Source organism: Giraffa tippelskirchi, chromosome 8 (genome assembly GCF_054371585.1).
Source record: "Giraffa tippelskirchi isolate mGirTip1 chromosome 8, T2T-mGirTip1v1.2.pri, whole genome shotgun sequence".
Lineage (NCBI taxonomy): Eukaryota > Metazoa > Chordata > Mammalia > Artiodactyla > Giraffidae > Giraffa > Giraffa tippelskirchi.
The window spans coordinates 116,429,289-116,449,698 of NC_137282.1; the positions used below are offsets into that span (position 1 = coordinate 116,429,289).

At 42.2% G+C, this 20,410-nt stretch overlaps 1 protein-coding gene and 1 non-coding gene across 18 annotated transcripts in view; both read right to left on the bottom strand.

Moving 5' to 3' along the window:
• DOCK2 (dedicator of cytokinesis 2) overlaps positions 1-13,997 on the bottom strand; it is a 477,583-nt gene extending 463,586 nt beyond the window's left edge. For 13 of the 17 annotated variants that reach the window (XM_081520659.1, XM_081520666.1, XM_081520650.1 and 10 more), the window contains exon 1: positions 13,826-13,997. In XM_081520659.1, the coding sequence (XP_081376785.1) occupies positions 13,826-13,856 (31 nt within the window). In that variant the 5' untranslated portion in view covers positions 13,857-13,997. Of the gene's footprint in view, positions 1-1,189; positions 1,281-6,115; positions 6,190-13,825 lie in introns of all 17 variants that reach the window. The other 4 variants (XM_081520660.1, XM_081520653.1, XM_081520657.1 and 1 more) reach the window with 2 other exon arrangements.
• A 1,527-nt stretch (positions 13,998-15,524) lies between these two features.
• TRNAC-ACA (transfer RNA cysteine (anticodon ACA)) lies at positions 15,525-15,596 on the bottom strand. The gene has a single exon. It is a non-coding gene; the product is annotated as a tRNA-Cys (tRNA).
• Between the last annotated feature and the right edge of the window lie 4,814 nt (positions 15,597-20,410).

Sequence of the window (20,410 nt, forward strand, 5' to 3'; positions counted from 1 at the left end):
GACCAGAGAAATCCATCCAGGCTCAGACCCATGTTTAGGAAGATCACAGAGGCCTCTTCCCCTAAGGCACAGCAGGAGAAGACTGTGCTGTCCACCTTTCTCAGAACCACAGATTCAGGACTGAGATTTTGTTACAGTTCTCTAGTAAGGCTGTGTGTGCATGCTCTGTCTCTTCAGTTGTGTCGACGGTTTTCGACCCCATGGACTCTAGCGTGGCAGGCTCCTCTGTCCATGGGATTCTCCAGGCAAGAATACTGGAGTGGGTTACCACGTGCTCCTCCAGGAGATCTTCCTGACACAGGAAGCAAACCCACATCTCCTGCACCTCCTGCATTTCAGGTGGATTCTTTATCACTGAGCCACTGGGTATGGCTGTAATGATTATTAAATATTGAAATATGAGTTGCTCAGGGCTTCTCCGGTGGCTCAGCAGTAAAGAATCCACCTGCAATTCAGGAGCTGCAGGAGACACAGGTTCAATCCCTCAGTTGGGAAGAGACCCTGGAGGAGGGCATGGCAACTGACTCCAGTATTCTTACCTGGAGAATTCCATGGACAGAGGAGCCTGGTGGGCTATGGTCCATAGGGTTGAAAAGAGTAGGACAGGACTGAAGTGACTTGGCAAGCAAAAAGTCACTGCCTCCAGTGCCTGAAGTGCCCTCCTCCCATCCCTGCCTTGAAAAGTTTTCATTGGGCACTACTGGGGTCACTATGATGGTGCCTTCCAGCTTGTCCTCTATAGTTTAAGAGGATGGGCCCCCTTCCCTGGGTGCCTCCCTGATTCTAAGCCAGAGGGAGGAAGAGAAGCAGATGACAGAGGATGAGATGGTTGGATGGCATCACCAACTCGATGGGCATGAGTTTGAACAAGCTCCAGGAGTTGATGATGGACACGGAAGCCTGGTGTGCTGCAGTCCATGGGATCACAAAGAGTTGGACATGACTGAGCAACTGAACTGACTGACAGAGATGTCTGGAGGTACAACTGGCAAATCAGCAGGTGTCAGAGTCTCCTGGTCCACCTTCCACTGGCGTCCCCTATGTGAAGTCCTTTGGGAACTGCAGCCTCCACAGTATAACATTTTCTGTCATTTATGTCTTCTTGTTTTACTTATAGAATCATGGCAAATACCTTCTATGAGTATGTTGTAAGCAATTCAAATAGTTTGGAGCTAAAACATGTACTTACCTTTTAGTAACAAGAGGAAACTTTAGGTCCTTATCAAGGTCAAAAAGGCTCTAGGGAAGAAGACATGAGTGCACAGAAGTAATCAGCTACCCTAAAGGGAGCAGCAACAAAGACCGTCTGTAAATAAAGTGGTGTTTAAATAATTTTGCCTTAAGGTAACAGTCAGATCTCTAGAAGTGAAGATGGGAATGGGAGTTGGAGATGAGGAAGAATCAAAAGGTTTCCTGTTTAAAAGAACTCACTCTCTTCCATTAAATAGTAATACTCTCAACCCGAACTGTTAATTAACATCACCCAGGGCTGCCAGGGGGATCTGTCTAAACTGCAGGACCGAGATGTCAAGGCACTAGTGAGCATCTGTCAGTGCATCCTCCACACCCTTTAGGATACTAGTTAACTCCTAAGAGTATGGTACAAAGCCCTCCTGGTCAGATTCTAGCTCTCTGCTACACCTTCATTTCCTGCCTCCTGCACTGCCCCTTCTTACAGCCACACTTCCCTGTACCACAAACACACACACACGCTCTCTACCACATGACACAGTATGACAGAGGTGCTGTCTTGCCACATGTGCTGTTTGAAGTCTCCCAAAAGTGACACAAGTTCTCACATTTATGTGTGCCCTCAGTGCTCAGCAGCTCCATCCCTTCTTCCTCTCTAGACTACACTGTTTCAGAGAGGCAAGGGAAGTCATCCTGGGTAACCACCGCCCCCACCTCCAACTTCTCATCCAGACAACTTGGGTACCCACAGCACTCTCATGAACTGCTATCCATATTCTTTAACTGCCTGTTCTGTCCTGAAACTGTCAAAATTCACACTGTGTGCACAGTGATATCAACCCTGTTCTTTGTTCATATCTTATTAGCACTGACTGATTCCTTGTCTACATTCAACAGAGGTCCAACCCCAGAAGTCCAAAGGTTAAATCTGGATGATGATGACTGATTTGTTTAACAAGCACATTTTATTCTCACGGTGATTTTTTTAATTGCCAACAATGAACAACTGAGAAACTTCACCTAAACTTCTGTTTTTTCTCAAAATACATATGAAGATCTGGCAATTGGGGTCTGTGTTTCCTCAGATAGAAATGCCCTGGAGGTGATTTTAGTGGCTGTTCTTTAGTCAGAGCATACACTCTAGTTTGCCACAGTCCCCAGCACTCCCTCTCTTCCCCAAGTACTGAGGCCAAGTCTTAGTTGCCGTTTATCATTAGGTTTATACCACTACTTTTCTTAAGATAAGGATTCCCTGATAGCTCAGTTGGTAAAGAATCCACCTGCAATGCCAGAGACCCTGGTTCGATCCCCTGGAGAAGGGAAAGGCTGCCCACTCCAGTCTTCTTGGGCTTCCCTTGTGTGGCTCAGATGGTAAAGAATCCACTCGCAATGCGGGAGACCTGGGTTTGATCCCTGGGTTGGGAAGATCCTCTGGAGGAGGGAAAGGCTGCCCACTCCAGTAATCTGGCCTGGGGAATTCCATGGACTGTATATATAGTCCATGGGGTCGAAAAGAGTCAGGCGACTGGGCGACTTTCACTTTCACTTTTCTTACGATAAAGACCAAAAAAGAAAAACCTAAAACAAAATAGAAAAACATACTAGAACTCATGTGCCATCAAAAGTGAGAAGACAAAAGAGACCAAGAGACCAAGAGGGTATACGTTTTAAAAAACATGAAAGAGGGTATATATGTAGTCAATATGTAGATCTGAAGAATTGTCCTAGATGTAGATCTGTGTCAAAAGAGTTCTTCCTAAGCTGCCATTAGAAACAAAACAAAACACAGTTTACTTGGTTTAAGATGCCTGCCTAGTTCCTAAAGGCATTTGAGTTGTGATCTTTGATAAGCATGTTGGAAATGGAGGTGGTTAACATTTTTCTGGTCAATGAGAAGACTTTGTATTGGGGGACAGAAAACCAACCCAGTCAGGTTGTTCTTGGAGAAAGCAAATTGCTAGAGCCAAAGGAGTCCTGGAATAATCTCAATCTTGGACGAATCAAGATCACAACAAGTATATGGCTTAACAGGAGACAACAGGTTCTTCATAAGCACTTGTGCTATGGTGTTCCCAGTGGTCACGTATGGATGTGAGAGTTGGACCATAAAGAAGGCTGAGCACCGAAGAATTGATGCTTTTGAACTATGGTGTTAGAGAAGACTCTTGAGAGGCCCTTGGACTGCAAGGAGATCCAACCAGTCCATCCTAAAGGAAATCAGTCCTGAATATTCATTGGAAGGACTGATGCTGAAGCTGAAACTCCAATACTTTGGCCACCTGATGTGAAGAACGGACTCACACCTTGATGCTGGGAAAGATTGAAGGCAGGAGGAGAAGGGGACGACAGAGGGTGAGATGATTGGATGGCATCACTGACTCAATGGACACGAGTTTGAGTAAGCTCCAGGAGTTGGTGATGAACAGGGAAGCCTGGTGTGCTACAGTCCATGGGGTTGCAAAGAGTCGGACATGACTGAGCAATTGAACTGAGCTGAACTCTGGCACCAAGCCTCCGACAATTCAGTTGTGTCTCCTCCCTAAGAAGTCCTGTGCACATCTGCATACCGTGCTGAGCTGTTGACTTACCCTCCATCCATCCCTAGAGGCTAAGTGTTACTCCACAAACATTTATTGAGATCCCTTCATGTGAAAAGTGATTTGATAAACACAAAGGTATACTTTGGTCAATGACACAGACCAGATTCTTTCTCTCATGAATTCTGTAGCCTATGAAGGATGGAAGAAATTCAACAAGTACACAGTAAGGTTTAATGAGGAAAATAAAACAGAGAAATTATGTAAAGAGTATCTTGGGGGAGTAGAAAAGGCAAGACTGAGGGAAAGGCTCACTGAAGAAGTTATATTTGAGAAAGGACACTTGGGAAAAGGTTGTTTCAGGGAGAAATGATCACAAATATTAAAGTCCTGAGAGGAGAACAAATTTTAAGCATTTGAGAAATTAAGAAAGAACCAGTGTTATGGGACTGTAGTGACTGTGTGGTAGCAGATGAACTTGAAAATTAGGGAGGAAATGGATCATGTAGTACCTTGAAGACCATGGTAAGGAATTTGAATTTTACTCTAAATGGACAGGCCAGTAAGAAAGAGACAGCAGGCCCTGGCACTCACAGGTTGTGGTGGGCTGTTGAGCACCAACAATTCCTCAGAACATTAACATCAGACAAGGCTAATTTGTGGCCATGATGGATAAAGACAAAAACAGGACGTAATCATGATGAAACACAGAAAAATATGGACATTGTAAAAATCACAAACATGATCAAATATCTCCCTATCATGGTTAATGCGTCTGCTGTTTTTTTTTTTCTTTTAATCAGTTTCAACTTTAGCTTCATTTTATTCTTCTAACCTTTAGATGAGATTTATTAATATATCTAATCATAGAATTAAACTTGCTTCCTTAAATACTACCCTTATCAACATAAGCCCCAAATCCTATAACAAAGTCCTTTCTGACAGACTCTATGACTCCCCATAGCCACAGCAATAAACTCAATTTGTTCTATTTCATGTATGTTGCTGGTGGTCTTTTGATGAAAGGCACTGACAAATGTCAGTGGAGGATTTAAGTGGGAGGTGATATAATATTTTTTTAAGAAAACTATTCTTATTGGAAAATAAACTCTGTAGGTCAAGAATAGAAGCAACAAGACCAATTCAAGGCTGTTTCAGCATCCAGGGGGAAACGATGGTACATTGGGTCCAAGTGGTAGGGCAAAGCAGTCAAATTCGATATATTTCAGAGGTGGTGTCAGCAGGACTTGTTTATGAAGTGGATGGGTCCATAGAGAAACATAAGTAGACAGTCAAAGACAGAGACCCAAAATAAAATTAGCCAAAACAAGATAGAAACCTATTTTTTATCACATAAATTCTCAGTTGGCATCGCAGATCCATGAATTTAGCAGGGATGCAAGCTCCATCCTTCCTGCTATCCCATCATCCCTCAGGTTTGCAAACATTAAGTGCATGACCCAGAATGACTAACCACCACCTCCCCACGCCAGCCTGCAGGAAGGGAGACGGGGAAGAAGAGGACATGTCTGGGAAGTAGCACTCATCAGTTCTGCTCACATTCCTTTGACCGATATCTGGTTCCATGGCCACACCTCATTGCAAGGAAACTTGGGAAGTTTCTAGCCTTAATTGTGCATGGTCATACGTCCAACTAAGGTTTCCCTGGTGGCTCAGAGGTAAAGAGTCCACCTGCCAATGCAGGAGACGCAAGTTCAATCCCTGGGTCGGGGAGACACCCTGGAGAAGGAACTGGCAACCAACTCCAGTATTCTTGCCTGGGGAATTTTGGACAGAAGGGCAGGCGACATACAGTCCATGGGGTCTCTGAAGAGTCAGACATGAATTAGCAACTAAATAAATGTCCAACTAAATGGTCTCTTACTGTGGAGGAGTAGGAAAACAATTGTTAAGACAGTGTAGAGGAAAGACAAAACCTGGTTGGAGTTAGTTAAGGAGAAAATATAAGATAAGAAAACAGAATGGTAAGTATAAGCAAATCTTCTAAAGAGTTTTATTGGGAAGAAGAACAGATAAATGAGGTTGTAGCTAGAGGAGACCATAGAATGAAGAAGTTAAAAGAGGTGTGGTGACCATCACCTTTCAAATCTCCCACCGTGAAGAAGACAGTTGACTACAGGCCCAGGTTCTGTGTTCTGAAAATCTTTCTTCACAATCATAAGACTATACTCTTCCATGGGCTGCTCACACCCAGTGACCAGGAGTGGAGGGAGATGGGCATATCGCTCCATGACACAAGACTCCTCTGACTGGTGACTTTAGCCTAAGGACTCCCCCCTGGGTGGGTATCGCCAACACTTTCTTAGAGTTGCCATTCAATCTAAGACATTTTCCTGTCTCTTTTTCCTTCCTTCTTTCTCTCTCACCTTCACAGGGGTCATATCTGCATCCTGATCTGATGGCTCTTCCGATTTTCTTCTCATCTTCTCTCACAGGAGCTCTGTGAGGAAATCTCCATTACAATTTTTGCATATCTAGTTCTGTCTTGGAATTTGCTTCTTGGAAGACTGAACTGATGCAAGAAGAGATGTTGGGACATGTCTGTAGCCTCATGGAAATGAACCTGGCATAAGGAGTCAATGTGCTCGTGCTTAAGGGAGAGGAGGTCATTACAGGTATGTGAGATGGAATGGGAAGCATGTTTTTAGATGGGCATGCACAGAATCAACTTTATAAATACAGGGAAGGCAGAAGACATGAGTGCAGGTTCAGATTAAGGCGCAAACGCAAAAGAAGGAAATAAAGGTAGTCCTTTTGGCTTTGTTTCAGCATACCATGGGAGGTAGTATTGTGTGGTGGTGACAGTTGGATTCTGTAGTCAGCCTGGCTGGATTCAAAGGCAAATTTCTGTCAGTACTAGCTATGTGATTGTTTCTATTTCCTCATCTTGAAAATGGAGCAACTTTGCAGCATCTACTTCAGAAAGTTGAGAGAACTACATGCCTTAATACTTGAGAGCACATGTAGAGAGTTACTATTTAGCACATAAGCATGAAACACACGTTAATTATTATTTTCTTAATAGAATGTAATGGTCATCAGCTGAGATAATTAAAGACATTAAAGGAAAAAGAAGTGAAAGTCATCTTGAAGAATTGCAAATACGCACTCACAGGTCGTAATATTAAAGTGACAAAGTCAAGATGATTGAGTGGTTTTCTTCTGCCACATTCAGCCATTTGGGTACAGACTTAAATTAGACCAAAGATTCACCACTCTGGCTACAGTTAGAATCAGCCTGGGGAGTTTTTAAAATTTAACTCAGGGACTTCCGTTTTAAAACTTAACTCAGGTCCAGGGGCTAAGACACCACACTCCCAGTGCAAGGGGTCTAGGCTCAGTCCCTGGTCAGGAAACTAGATCCCACATGCCGCAACTAAGAGTCCGTATGCCACAAGTAAAGATCCTGCATATTGCAGTGAAGATCAAAGATCCTGCATGCTGCAACAAAGACCCAGCAAAACCAAATAAATATATAAAAACTTAACTCATATCTCAGGTCCTCTCCCCATCACCCATCCCATTCTGATTAATCTGGTCTGGGGTGGAAGTCTAGCAGACTTTTAAAGATACCCAAGTGACGCTAATGTGCAGCCAGAGCAGAGAAGTACTGGAATAAGGGAAGAGCTTAACAGAATGAAACTGACTGGGGTTTAACTGAAGTTTATGGTTTTTTCAGGGGAATTTAGAGGAGAGATCAAGAGAGTGATTAATTATGGATAACAGAATCTAAGTTAGTTAAGGGAAAAATTAAAGACTTTCATGATGGAGAGTGAAAAACTGGTAGAGTCTAGGGCTTGGAGTTCCCACTGGAGTCGAAGTATTGGTATGGAAGGGACTGTGCAGCAGAAACAGTTCATGATTATATATCTTCATCCCAAATGCCAAACACACTTACTGCCCTCACGTGTTCTACTATATAAACACCAAAATTTAATTCAAGTACACCATGAGAATTATTCTCTTCTTGATGACTCTTTTTCAAAGTCCAGTCCAAGAAGTTATTATTTGAATCTAACTGACCTAAACTGCTTTTGTTCTAAAAGGGTCACCGTGTTGGAAGCTCAGTTATAGAGAACAAAATCGACTCTTAATTTAAGTAGGAAGTTATGCATTACAGAGTATTAAGTGCATGACAGAACCGATGAGCAACAGATCCTGGATTTCCAGGAATGACTACTTACCAAAGCTAGGCTTAGCAATTTTTATAACTGTCAAGGGTGATGTCCTCTGTCTGTGGTAAATCAGTGAGATAAAGAGCAAAGACCAACAAATAAGAGAGGTAACTAACATAGACCAGTGTAATCCTAAATCATTTGCACGCTGCTTAAGTGAGATAGAAAGTACTAATAAGTGTTTGAAAGTATGTTTCATTGTATAAGCTGTCACAAAGTCAAGAAACATGTAATTTTACTTCCAAGAGTTACTGGTCAATAAAAATGTTTAAAAAGACACTGTCTTCCTAAATAAATAAATATGGCAATAAAAGAGTTATTGGTTACTTTGTTAAATAATATGCTCAATATATCTTTGTTATCCTGATAGCTTTTCAGGTGGGGAATCTTTAAATTTAAAACAATGAGTCTAATTGTTAATCTAAAAATATATATAATAAATACTATTTTCCTTGTTATTATACTTCTTTTTCCAGGTCAGCACTTAGATCCATTGCTTTAAATTTTAGAATATCTAACCTGAAATTCTATGGAACATTTTAAAATATAACTAATATACTGTTTATACATAAGTTTTTCCTACATTCCCCAACTTCATGGACAGTTTTCATAGTAAAAACAGTTCACGCCAACTCTCTTCTCTTTACTTCTAATACCCAGAACCAATATGAAGGTATTTTAAAATGAGGGGGAGGGAAGGTTTCACAACCAGAATCTAGAGGAAATGTGAATAACAGATTATTCATGTTAAAAAATTCATTGTAAATCAGCTAGAAACAAACACCGTTTCAAAGAATTATCTCTTCAAATAACACAAATCACTTTTTTTTAGGTTTTAAATTTCACCATACTTATTCTCTTTTGAATTATTCTTTGCATGTGCTTCCTTTTAATTTCTTTTTAACTTTTCTTTGATTTTTTTTTTTTTTCTTAATAAGATGTCTCTCAAGGCTCATAGGAAGTACTATTATTAAAAAGAATACTAGAGGTGGGGTCAAAATTTCTGGATTTAAGACTGAGTTTTAAAGGAAAATTACCTTGCCTTATATTTACATCTGCAATATACTTAGAACTGACATTTGTGTAAGGTAGGAAGAGATAGGGAACAAGATTAATTTTTTTCTCTGTATGTTATGCAAATTGACTCAACTTAAGTTTTCAAAAAGTCTACCCTTCTCCTTTGTATCTGTGGTCATTTTTTGGCCACAAACCAAATGAGCAAACATATCTGGCTCTGTTATGGACTCTTATTCTCCTCCTTTGATAGATGTCTCTATGTTTGCATTCATATCACACGCAATTGATTATCATTTTATAACAGGTCTCTGTACCTGATGGCATAAGTCCACTACCTTTCTTCTCCTTCAAAATTTTCTTGTATATTTTTGGCTTTTTATACTTCCATATAAATTTTAGGATCAACTTGTCATGTTTCAGGACAAAAAATAGCTTGCAAGGAATTTTATTGAAACTGTGTTGAATACTTGGATCAATGTGGAGAGAAGTGATGTCTTTATTATGGGATCCCACTATTTATTTAGATCTTTAGTTTTTCTCCATGTTATTTTGTCATTTTCGGTGTAGAGGCTTTTTACATCTTTTCATTGACTTTATCTCTAGGCATTGATAAAATGTATGCTATTGTAAATAGTGCAATTTGAACTTTTTCATTTCTATTTGTTTTTACCTGGTATAACTGGTTTTTTAAAAAATTGATCCAGTTTTCAATTTTAGTAGTCTATCTACAAAGTGTTTTAGTTTTTTTTTGCACATACTGTCATAACATCTTCAAATAATGATATTTTAAAACCTCTAATTTTAACATAATTTCAGACTTACAAAAGTTTCAAGAATATTAAAAAAAAAGTACATTCTTTACCCAGATTTTCTAAATGTTAATATTTAACAACATTGGCTTAATTATTTCCCTTTTGCTGTATATACACATTTTTCTGAGCCTTTTGAGTATAAGGTGGAAAACATGATGCTTTTCCCTAAATATGTCGCCATGAATTTCTTAAAAACCAAAGGCAGCACAATGATCCAATTCAAGAAAATAACATTGACAAAATGTTACTAAATGTAACACCATCAGCTAATCAAATGCCGCTTGTCCCATTAATGTTTTCTATTGCAAAAGAACATTCCATATGGCAAGCTGTATTCACTTGTAATATGTATCCTTACTCTCTTTTAAATCAGGTTCAGTTCCTCCACCTTTACTTGCCCTTCATAATCTTGGCATTTTGAAGAGTATGGGCCAGTTTTTGAAGAGAATGTCCCTCAGTCAGGCCTTCAGGATATTTCCTCATGATTAGAAGCAAGTTATGCAATTTATGGCAAGAACACCATGATTGCGATGCATGCTTTCCTTACTTCTTTACATCAGGAGGCACATGCTATCAATTTGTCTTGTTACTGCACCGGCAAAACCCAGTGGGGTCCCTGGGAAAAGGAAGACGGGATCTAGGTGATAAGATAGAGTCTAACCTCTTCTTTTGGGCTTAGTCTAGTTTCACAGGCCTGTGGGGGACTGCGTGCAGCAGAGGTCTTGCACCTAGCCCGTCAGACTAGACATCCTAGTGCACACACCGCCATTCCTGACACCTGGATTTGGTGAGCTGTGTGTAGGAGCACTCTGCAAGACACTTCAAGCCAAGATGGCAATGCAGGCAGTGTGCAGAGGCGCTGCACCTAGCACCGCAGTCTGAGCTGCCTTGAGCAACACAACTGCACCTGCCCAGGAGAACTCCAGCCACTCGCCCCCGCCGACAAGGACCCTGGGACGCAGCCCCACCGATGGCCTTTGGGGGAGAACATGTACTCTGCAGTGGTTCCCAACCTTTTTGACACCAGGGACATGTTTCATGGAAGAAACAGATGTGGTGGTGGTGGGGGAGTGGTTTCGGGATGGTTCAAGCGCATTACATTTGCTGTGCACTTTGTTTCTAATCTATCATGAGGCACCAGTCCATGGCCTGGGGGGTGGGGGCCCTGTTCTGGAGCACAAGTTCAAACCTTCTCACTCTCTGATTAAAGACTAAAGACTTCCTTTGCTTCTGAACCAAACTTGGTCTCATTCTATTGGTTCCAAAGACACTGGGCAGGAGAATTCTTGTTGGGGACTGACTTGGGAGTGTCAATGACAAATCTGGGCACCCCAGAAGTGACAGAACATGGCCTTTCCCCCTGTACCTATCCCGTAGTCTCTGGACTCAACTTGCTCCAGCCGGAGGATGGCAGAGACTTTGGGAGGTTCAGGTGAGGATGACTGCCTCTGATCTTTGAGTTCACTCTTGGGGGGAGGAGCAGCCGAATCCAGAGCACTCTGCCTGATAACCGATACCCAGGTGTGGTGTATACACAGTGCAGCCCCTAGAGTCATCTGGATTGTGCCCCTTGAAATGATCACACTGCCACATGGCTGAGCATCAGAGACTAAAACTCACTCGAGCCTGCCCACTGCTCCAGCTGGCTTTTCCAAGGTACCAGACACTGGCTGACAGTGAGGGACAAGAGGGAGCCCCAGCATTCTTGCATGGTGACTCACCAGCAGTGCTCTCCTCTTGACCTCTGTACAGGCAGGAGAAGCCACACCAGGGCCTTTCTCCTCACCAAACTCCAGGGGTCACAGCAGTAGCATTCTCCACTGTCACTTTGAGTTTGATAAAGGAAAGGGGACACTGATCCTTCGAGGACTCAAGCCAATGGCACAGGGCCAGTGTGCTTACAAAGAGGACACAAGTTCTTGGGTAAGCTCTCAAACTCAACAAGGGGCCAGGCATCCCAATGCTTAGACAGTGCCAAGGTGAGGGGCTGTGTTACCCTAAGAACGTTGAGACCAGATACAAACTTAAAGTTTACAGTCAGACCATTACCTATGAGAAGAAGCCACAATGCTCCAAAAAAGCCAAAGGACTACGAATCATAGGGGTTACTGTACTCCTGGGGGATGCTGGTAACCCTGGCTGGGGCGACTGTATATATATTAATTCAATTCAATTCAGTCGCTCAGTCGTGTCTGACTCTTTGCGATCCCATGAACCACAGCACGCCAGGCCTCCCTGTCCACCACCAACTCCCGGAGTCCACCCAAACCCATGTCCATTGAGTCGATGATGCCATCCAACCATCTCATCCTCTGTCATCCCCTTCTCCTCCTGCCCTCAATCCTTCCCAGCATCAGGGTCTTTTTAAATGAGTCAGCTCTTTGCATCAGGTGGCCAAAGTATTGGAGTTTCAGCTTCAACATCAGTCCTTCCAATGAACACCCAGGACTGATATCCTTTAGCATTGACTGGTTGGAACTCCTTGCAGTCCAAGGGACTCTCAAGAGTCTTCTCCAACACCACAGTTCAAATGCATCAATTTTTCGCTGCTCAGCTTTCTTTATAGTTCAACTCTCACATCCATATATGACCACTGGAAATAAAGCCTTGACTAGACGGACTTCTGTTGACAAAGTAATGTCTCTGCTTTTTAATATGCTGTCTAGGTTGGTCATAACTTTCCTTCCAAGGAGTAAATGTCTTAATTTCATGGCTGCAATCACCATCTGCAGTGATTTTGAAGCCCAAGCAAATAAAGTCAGCCACTGTTTCCACTGTTTCCCCATCTATTTGCCATGAAGTGATGGGGCTGGATGCCATGATCTTAGTTTTCTGAATGCTGAGCTTTAAGCCAACATTTTCACTCTCCTCTTTCACTTTCATCAAGAGGCTCTTTAGTTCTTCTTCACTTTCTGCCATAAGGGTGGTGTCATCTGCATATCTGAAGTTACTGATATTTCCCCCAGGAATCTTATATATATAAAACACTGTGTATATTTGTATATTGTCCACAAATATAGGCAATACTATATTTAAAAAGGACCTCCTCCATGGACAGAGGAGTCTGGTGGGCTACAGCCCACTGGGTCATGACAGAAGTGACTGAACACACACACATATTTAAAATAACTAACCAACAAGGACCTACTGTATAGCATAGGGAACTCAGTACAATATTCTGTAACAACCCCAATGGGAAAACAGTTTGTAAAAAAATGTATACTTGTATGGGTATAACTGATTTACTTTGCTGTACACCTGTAACTAACACATCCTTGTTAGTCAACTATACTCTAATATAAAATTAAAATAAACTAAGAAAAAAAAAAAACAGTCTCCATAATGAAGGTAACAGCCACAGTGGCGACAGTGCCCATGACACTGGCCTCAACTTCAAATTGTTAGAAAAAAATTGCTATTTGAAGTAGGCCAGGTCTTTAAACCCCATTCAAAACTCTGTTGACCATAGAATTGCCCTAGGTTATCTGTTAGCTGACCAGGGATGGGGTCTGTGTGCTCACCAATACATCATATTGCTTTTATGTCAGCGCAAATGTACTGACTGAAGGAAGTGCAGACAGGCCACAGGAAAAGGCAGCTTGGCTAACAGAAGCCAGCCAGCCTCCTCCAGTTGAACAAATTCGGAGTAGGATGAAGCAGGCTCTCCCCAGCCTCACTTGGTCTCTACCTTTCCTGAACTCCTTAATAACCATTGTTCTCTTGCTGATATCTGGGCCACGCATTTTAAATTGTCTGGTCCTTTGTTTCCAAAAGGATAGCATCTATAAAACTCCATATGATTTTTACTCAGGGATATAAACATTTAGGACTAAAGCCAGTGACAATCAAATGTATCTAAAGGTGGCTGGAGGCAGGTCTGTTCCTCTCCCCTGGGTTACGACTACACCCAAAAACAGCAGAAAACAGTAACGGAAGATGGGCCATCACCCCACTCCCCCTTAGAGTCCCCCAAGAATGAGGAGTGGGACAAGACAGAGAAGGTGTTTGTCACCAGCAAATCTAGGTAATGAGGTTTACCCTGTTCTTTTGGGCTTAGTCTAGTTTCACTTGCCTGTAGGGTGCCATTTATGGAGGCCAGGCATCTAACACTGGATTAGCGTTCTTGGTGTAAAACCGCTGCTCTGGACATGTGAGCTCAATGAAACGTGTGCAGAAGTGCTGCACGCAGCGCCTCAAGTCAAGATGGCGGCGGCAGTCCGGGGCGCGGCAGTCACGCCGGCCTCGCGAGAACTCCACCCTGCCCTCCTCAGGCCGAGCCCTGTGACGCGGCCCCTGAGCGCCTGTCCTCGGAGTGCATACTCCAGAGCTTGAGCTTCTACCTCTCCATTCTTGGATCAAAGAGAAACCTTTTTTGTTTTGCTTCTGAGACAAACTCAATCTTACTCTATTGGCTAGAACACCAGGTAGGAGGACCTTTGTTGGGAAAAACTGGGAGGGTCAGTAAATTTCCTGGTGATGTTTACACTGATCATTGATTAGGATGATGTCCTTTAACTTTTCCACGTGAAGGTTACTAGTTTTCCCCTTGGAAATATTTTGTATTTGTGGAGGGATGCTGTCAGTTCAGTTCAGTCACTCAGTCATGTCCGGCTCTTTGTGATCCTATGGACTACAGCACACCAGGCTTCCCTGTCCATCACCAACTCCCGAAGTTTACTCAGACTCATGTCCATTGAGTCAGTGATGCCATCCAACAATCTCATCCTCTGTCATCCCCTTATCCTCCCCTCTTCAATCTTTCACAGGATCAGGGTCTTTTCCAATGAGTCAGTTCTTCACATCAGGTGGCCAAAGTATTGGAGTTTCAGCTTCAGCATCACTCCTTCCAGTGAATATTCAGGACTGATTTCATTTAGGATGGACTGGTTGGATCTCCTTGCTGTCCAATGGACTCTCAAGAGCCTCCTCCCACACCATGGTTCAAAAGCATCAATTCTTCAGTGCTCAGCTTTCTTTATAACTCTCACATCCATACATGACTACTGGAAAAACCATAGCTTTGACTAAATGGACCTTTGTTGGCAAAGTAATGTCTCTGCTTTTTAATATGCAGTCTAGCTTGGTCATAACTTTTCTTCCGAGGAGTCTTTTCATTTCATGGCTGCAGTCACCATCTGCAGTGATTTTGGAGCCCAAGCAAATAAAGTCTCACTGTTTCCACTGTTTCCCCATCTATTTGCTATGAAGTAATGGGACCAGATGCCATGATCTTAGTTTTCTGAATGTTGAGCTTTCAGCCAAATTTTTCACTCTCCTCTTTCACTGTCATCAAGAGGCTCTTCAGTTCTTCTTCGCTTTCCGCCATGAGGATGGTGTCATCTGCATATCTGAGGTTGTTGATATTTCTCCTAGCCATCTTGATTCCAGCTTGTGCTTCATCCAGTCCAGCATTTCTCATGATGTACTCTGCATATAAGTTAAATAAGCAGGGTGACACGTACTCCTTTCCTGATTTGGAACCAGTCTGTTGTTCCATGTCCAGTTCTAACTGTTGCTTCCTGACCTGCATACAGATTTCTCAGGAGGCAAGTCAGATGGTCTGGTATTCCCATCTCTTGAAGAATTTTCCACAGTTTATTGTGATCCACACAGTCAAAGGCTTTGGCATAGTCAATAAAGTGAAAATGAAGTCGCTCAGTCGTATCTGACTCTTTGCAACCCCATGGACTGTAGCCTACCATGCTCCTCTGTCCGTGGGGTTTTCCAGGCAAGAGTACTGGAGTGGGTTGCCATTTCCTTTTCCAAGGGATCTTCCTGACCAGGGATCGAACCTTGGTCTTCTGCATTGTAGGCAGATGCTTTACCATCTGAGCCACCAGGGAAGTTTATATAGTTAATAAAAGCAGAAATATTCTTTAACTCATCATACTTTTAGTCCACTAGTTTTAGTATCATTTACTGACAGTTCTTTACTGAAACACTTATTATTATGATAATTACCAAATAGAGATTTGTAAAAAAGTCTATCATTCTTTCCACTTTTATTAAATGGGATTCTACTGTGAGGAAAAGCTTTTCCTTCATTATGTATTCATTCATGGATTTATTCATTTATTTAAAACAATATGGGCTCATGATTTCCTATTTTACTCAAGAGTCTATAATCCATTACTGTTATTCATTGAGGGCTTCCCTGGTGGCTCAGTGCTAAAGAATCCACCTTGCCAGTGCAAGAGACATGGGTTCAACCCCTGGGTCGGGAAGATCCCCTGGAGAAGAAAATGGCTACCCACTCCAGTATTCTTGCCTGGGAAATCCTATGGGCAGAGACGCCTGGCGGGCTACAGTCATGGGGTAGCAAGAGTCAGACACAACTTAGTTATTCAGCAACAATCATTTATTTTGATGCTCAAATTGTCCTAGATTTGGACAGTGGGAGCCATCATGATGCCCCCATTTTCCTACTTTTTCAGACAAGATGTTTAGGGCTCATCTCATTGATTCTCAACCTAATCCCAAAAGTAGCCAGTTCTGAAAGAAATGGTTCATATCAGTGCAGAATGACATTAAGAAACCAAGATCCGTATGCTAAATGTGTCCATGTGCTTATTGCTACTGAGATGTTATTGCTTCTGGGGTTCAACAGGTAGACTTGGAAATATACAAACACTTATGTGTAAGTGTATATATGTGTGTGTGTGTGTGTATGATTATATGTACTTGCATATATGTATGTGTATATGTAATTGCATATCTTCATTCTAATTCTTAAAATCTATCTCTCCAAAATCGTGAGTTTATATCGACACCTCCAATTCCAAGTCACAGGTTCATTTTTAGCCTCCTTTTTTATTAATCTAGCTTCCCCCTTCATTCATTTTCACTTCTTCGCCCAACAGTGAGAAATCTAGCTCTAATTATCCACAACACATGGTTATTTGTTCAATCCTTTACTCCTTTTGCAAAAGTTTCCCCACTCATCTTTTGTTGGATGATGCCTCAAGGATAGATTCAATGAAAATAAAACACTTGGTTCACACACTTTTTTTCCTTAAAAGAATTTTTTAAACAATATTGAAACATTTTTCTGAATGCTGTTTTGGGGAAGTATTAGCTCTGTAAGTTATTTGATATTTTCTGCTTGAGTTCTGAAGAATTTTTCTCTATTTAAAAACCCTAACAGTCTGTTCTAGACCAGTTTTCTTAATTTCGAGTGTTGTGTTATACTTTGCTTCTCCTTCAAATGGCTTTTGAGAGGGGAAGAACATGAAGTTCATGAAGCAGTCTTGTTTCATTTCCTTCACATAATAGATTTTTACAGCTTTAGTCTATGTCATCAAAATTCTGTAGTACTTTTACAAGGTTCCTAGTCAAAGGGTGCCCTCTTCTGTCAGTGCAGTGAAGTATATAGTCTTTCATAAAGAACTTTTATTCTCAGCGATGGGGGATCGGGAGGAAGTTCTGAGTCCAGTAATATTATGGTTGTTCAAGTTGTTCAACCATAATATTATGGTTGTTCAGATGTTCAAGCTGGATTTAGAAAAGGCAAAGGAACCAGAGATCAAATTGCCAACATCCATTGGATCACTGAAAAAGCAAGAGAGTTCCAGAAAAATATCTCCTTCTGCTTTATTGATTATGCCAAAGCCTTTGACTGTGTGCATCACAGAAAATTGTGAAAAATTCTTAAGGAGATGGGAATAGCAGACCACCTGACCTGCTTCTTGAGAAATCTGTATGCACGTCAAGAAGCAACAGTTAGAACTGGAGATGGAACAACAGACTGGTTCCAAATAGGAAAAGGAGTACGTCAAGGCTGTATATTGTCACCCTGCTTATTTAACTTATATGCAGAGTACATCATGAGAAACGCTGGGCTGGATGAAGCACAAGCTGGAATCAAGATTGCTGGAAGAAATATCAATAACCTCACATATGCAGATGACACCACCCTTATGGCAGAAAGTGAAGAAGAACTAAAGAGCCTCTTGATGAAAGTGAAAGAGGAGAGTGAAAATGTTGGCTTAAAGTTCAACATTCAGAAAACTAACATCATGGCATCTGGTCCCATCACTTCATGGCAAATAGTTGGGGAAACAGTGGAAACAGTGAGACTTTATTTGCTTGGGCTCCAAAATCCCTGCAGATGGTGACTGCAGCCATGAAATTAAAAGATGCTTGCTCCTTGGAAGAAAAGTTATAACCAACCTAGACAGCATATTAAAAAGCAGAGACATTACTTTGCCAACAAAGGTCCATCTAGTCAAAGCTATGGTTTTTCCAGTAGTCATGTATGGATGTGAGAGTTGGACTATAAAGAAAGCTGAGCAGTGAAGAATTGATGCATTTGAACTGTGGTGTTGGAGAAGACTCTTGAGAGTCCCTTGGACTGCAAGGAGATCCAACCAGTCCATCCTAAATGAAATCAGTCCTGAATATTCACTGGAAGGACTGATGCTGAAGCTGAAACTCCAATACTTTGGCCACCTGATGCGAAGAACTGATTCATGTGAAAAGACCCTGATACTGGGAAAGATTGAAGGAGGGAAGAGAAGGGGATGACAGAGGATGAGATGGTTGGATGGCATCACTGACTCAATGGACATGAGTTTGAGTAAACTCTAGTAGTTGGCAATGGACAGGGAGGCTTGGCGTGCTGCAGTCCATGGGGTTGCAAAGAGTCAGACCCGACTGAGGGACTGAACTCAACTGAACTGAACTGAATATTACGGTGCTTTTGGTTTTGCAGGCCCCATGTGTTCCCTTTTGTTTCTTTTTCCCTCATTTTCCAGTCTGCAAAGGGAGCCCATCTTCTTTTAATAATGGGGAGCTTGGCTAACATGACAGAGTGGGAAGACCCTGAACTCACTTCCTCTCATGGGCTCACCAAAATGACAACATTTACAGGGCAACCATTGATAAGAAAGACCAGAATCTGCCAGGAAAGATCTTCTACAACTAAAGATATAAAGAAGGAACCACAACAAGACAGGTAGGATGAGCAGTGTACAGCTAGACTCACAACCCATATCTGGGAAGACAATGCACAAACAGGGAGAATAATTACACTTGCAGACATCCTCCCCAAGGAACAATGGGTCTGAGACCCACATTAGGCTCCCCAGCGCAGAGGTCCTTCGCTGGGAAGAAAAGACTGCAGAATGCTTTTGCCTTGAAGGCAATGGGACTTAACTTCTGAGAGACCCAGAAGGCTGTGGGTGCACACAAAATCTCACATGCTCTAGGACCCAGGGCAGAAGCAGTAATCTGAAAGGAGCCCGAGTCAGACTCAACTGCTGATCTTCGAGGGCCTCCTGGACAGACAGGAGGTAACTGGAGCTCACCTGAGGACATGGCCACTGGAGGCAGCCATTTTGGGGAGCACATTCTACCACATGGACACTGGCGCTGGCTGCCATTTTGGAGTCTTCCCTCTACCTTGTTAGCACTGGGACCCAGCCCCACCCACTAGCTTATCCTCAGCAGTACTGTGACAGCTCAGGCCAAGCCACTAGCTGGGCAGAAGGCAGGCTGCCTTCAGACCCCCTTATCCTACAGTCACACCAAGATACAACCCTGTCCACCAGAGAACCCAGAACTTGGCCCCAAACCTGGTGTGCAGGCATTAGCCCAGGACCCCAGGGCCCAGTAGCCAGAGACCCTGGGACCCAGTTCTGCCCCCTAGTGGACAGGCACCAGCCCCAGGACCCACTGACCTCCAGCCCTGCCCACAAGCAGACTGACACAATTTTATAGTAATTCTCAAAATCAGGTAGTACATGTTGTCCAACTTTATTCTTCATTTTAAGTTTCTCTGGTTGTGTCAGTTCATTGCATTTCCATATACATTTTAGAATCACATTTTAAATTTCTACAATAAAGCCTGCTTGAATTTTCACTGAGATTGTATGGAATCCATAGGCAAATTTCAAAATTCAGGTTTTTTGCTTTAGATGTTTTTAGCTTCTCTTGTTAGGTGAATATTGGTTAATCATTCTACCATCTTGATAGATTTACACTTTTCCCATTATATAATGTCTTCTTGATATGTAAATTCATCTAATAAGGGATCTTGGGAATTTGGAGGCTAAAGTAGCAAAAGATAAGCCCATGAAAAGCAGTAACACAGAGTAAGCTTTACTGCATGGTACCTGGACAGGACTGCCTGAGAAAGTTCCTCACAGCATAAGACTATCCAGAGGCTACAGGTCAGGGGCCACCCTCCAGAAGGGGATAGCAAGGGAACTCCTGGGGAAGAAGGGAACTGGAAAGAGCTCACATGTCGAGATGATGTTGTTAAGCATAATAACATGGCAGCCACCTGTATGTCTTCCTTAGGAAAATGTCTATTTAGGTCTTCTATTTTTTAATCAGATTGCTTTTTCTTTTTTTGTCATTGTGTGATTTCTTTATGTTTTGGATATCAGCACCTTATCAGACATATGATTTGCAAGTATTTTCTCCCCTTCAGTAGGTTGCCTTTTCATTTTGTTGATGCTTACATTTGCTGTGCGGAATTTTTTTAATGTGATACAGTTACATTTGCTTATTTTTGCTTTTTTAGCATCTATTGAGATGATCACATAATTTTCATCCTTCATTTCATTAATGTGGTATAGTACACTGACTGATTTGTAGATGCTGAACCATCCTTTCATCCCAGGAATAAATCCAACTTAATCATCTTGTATGATCC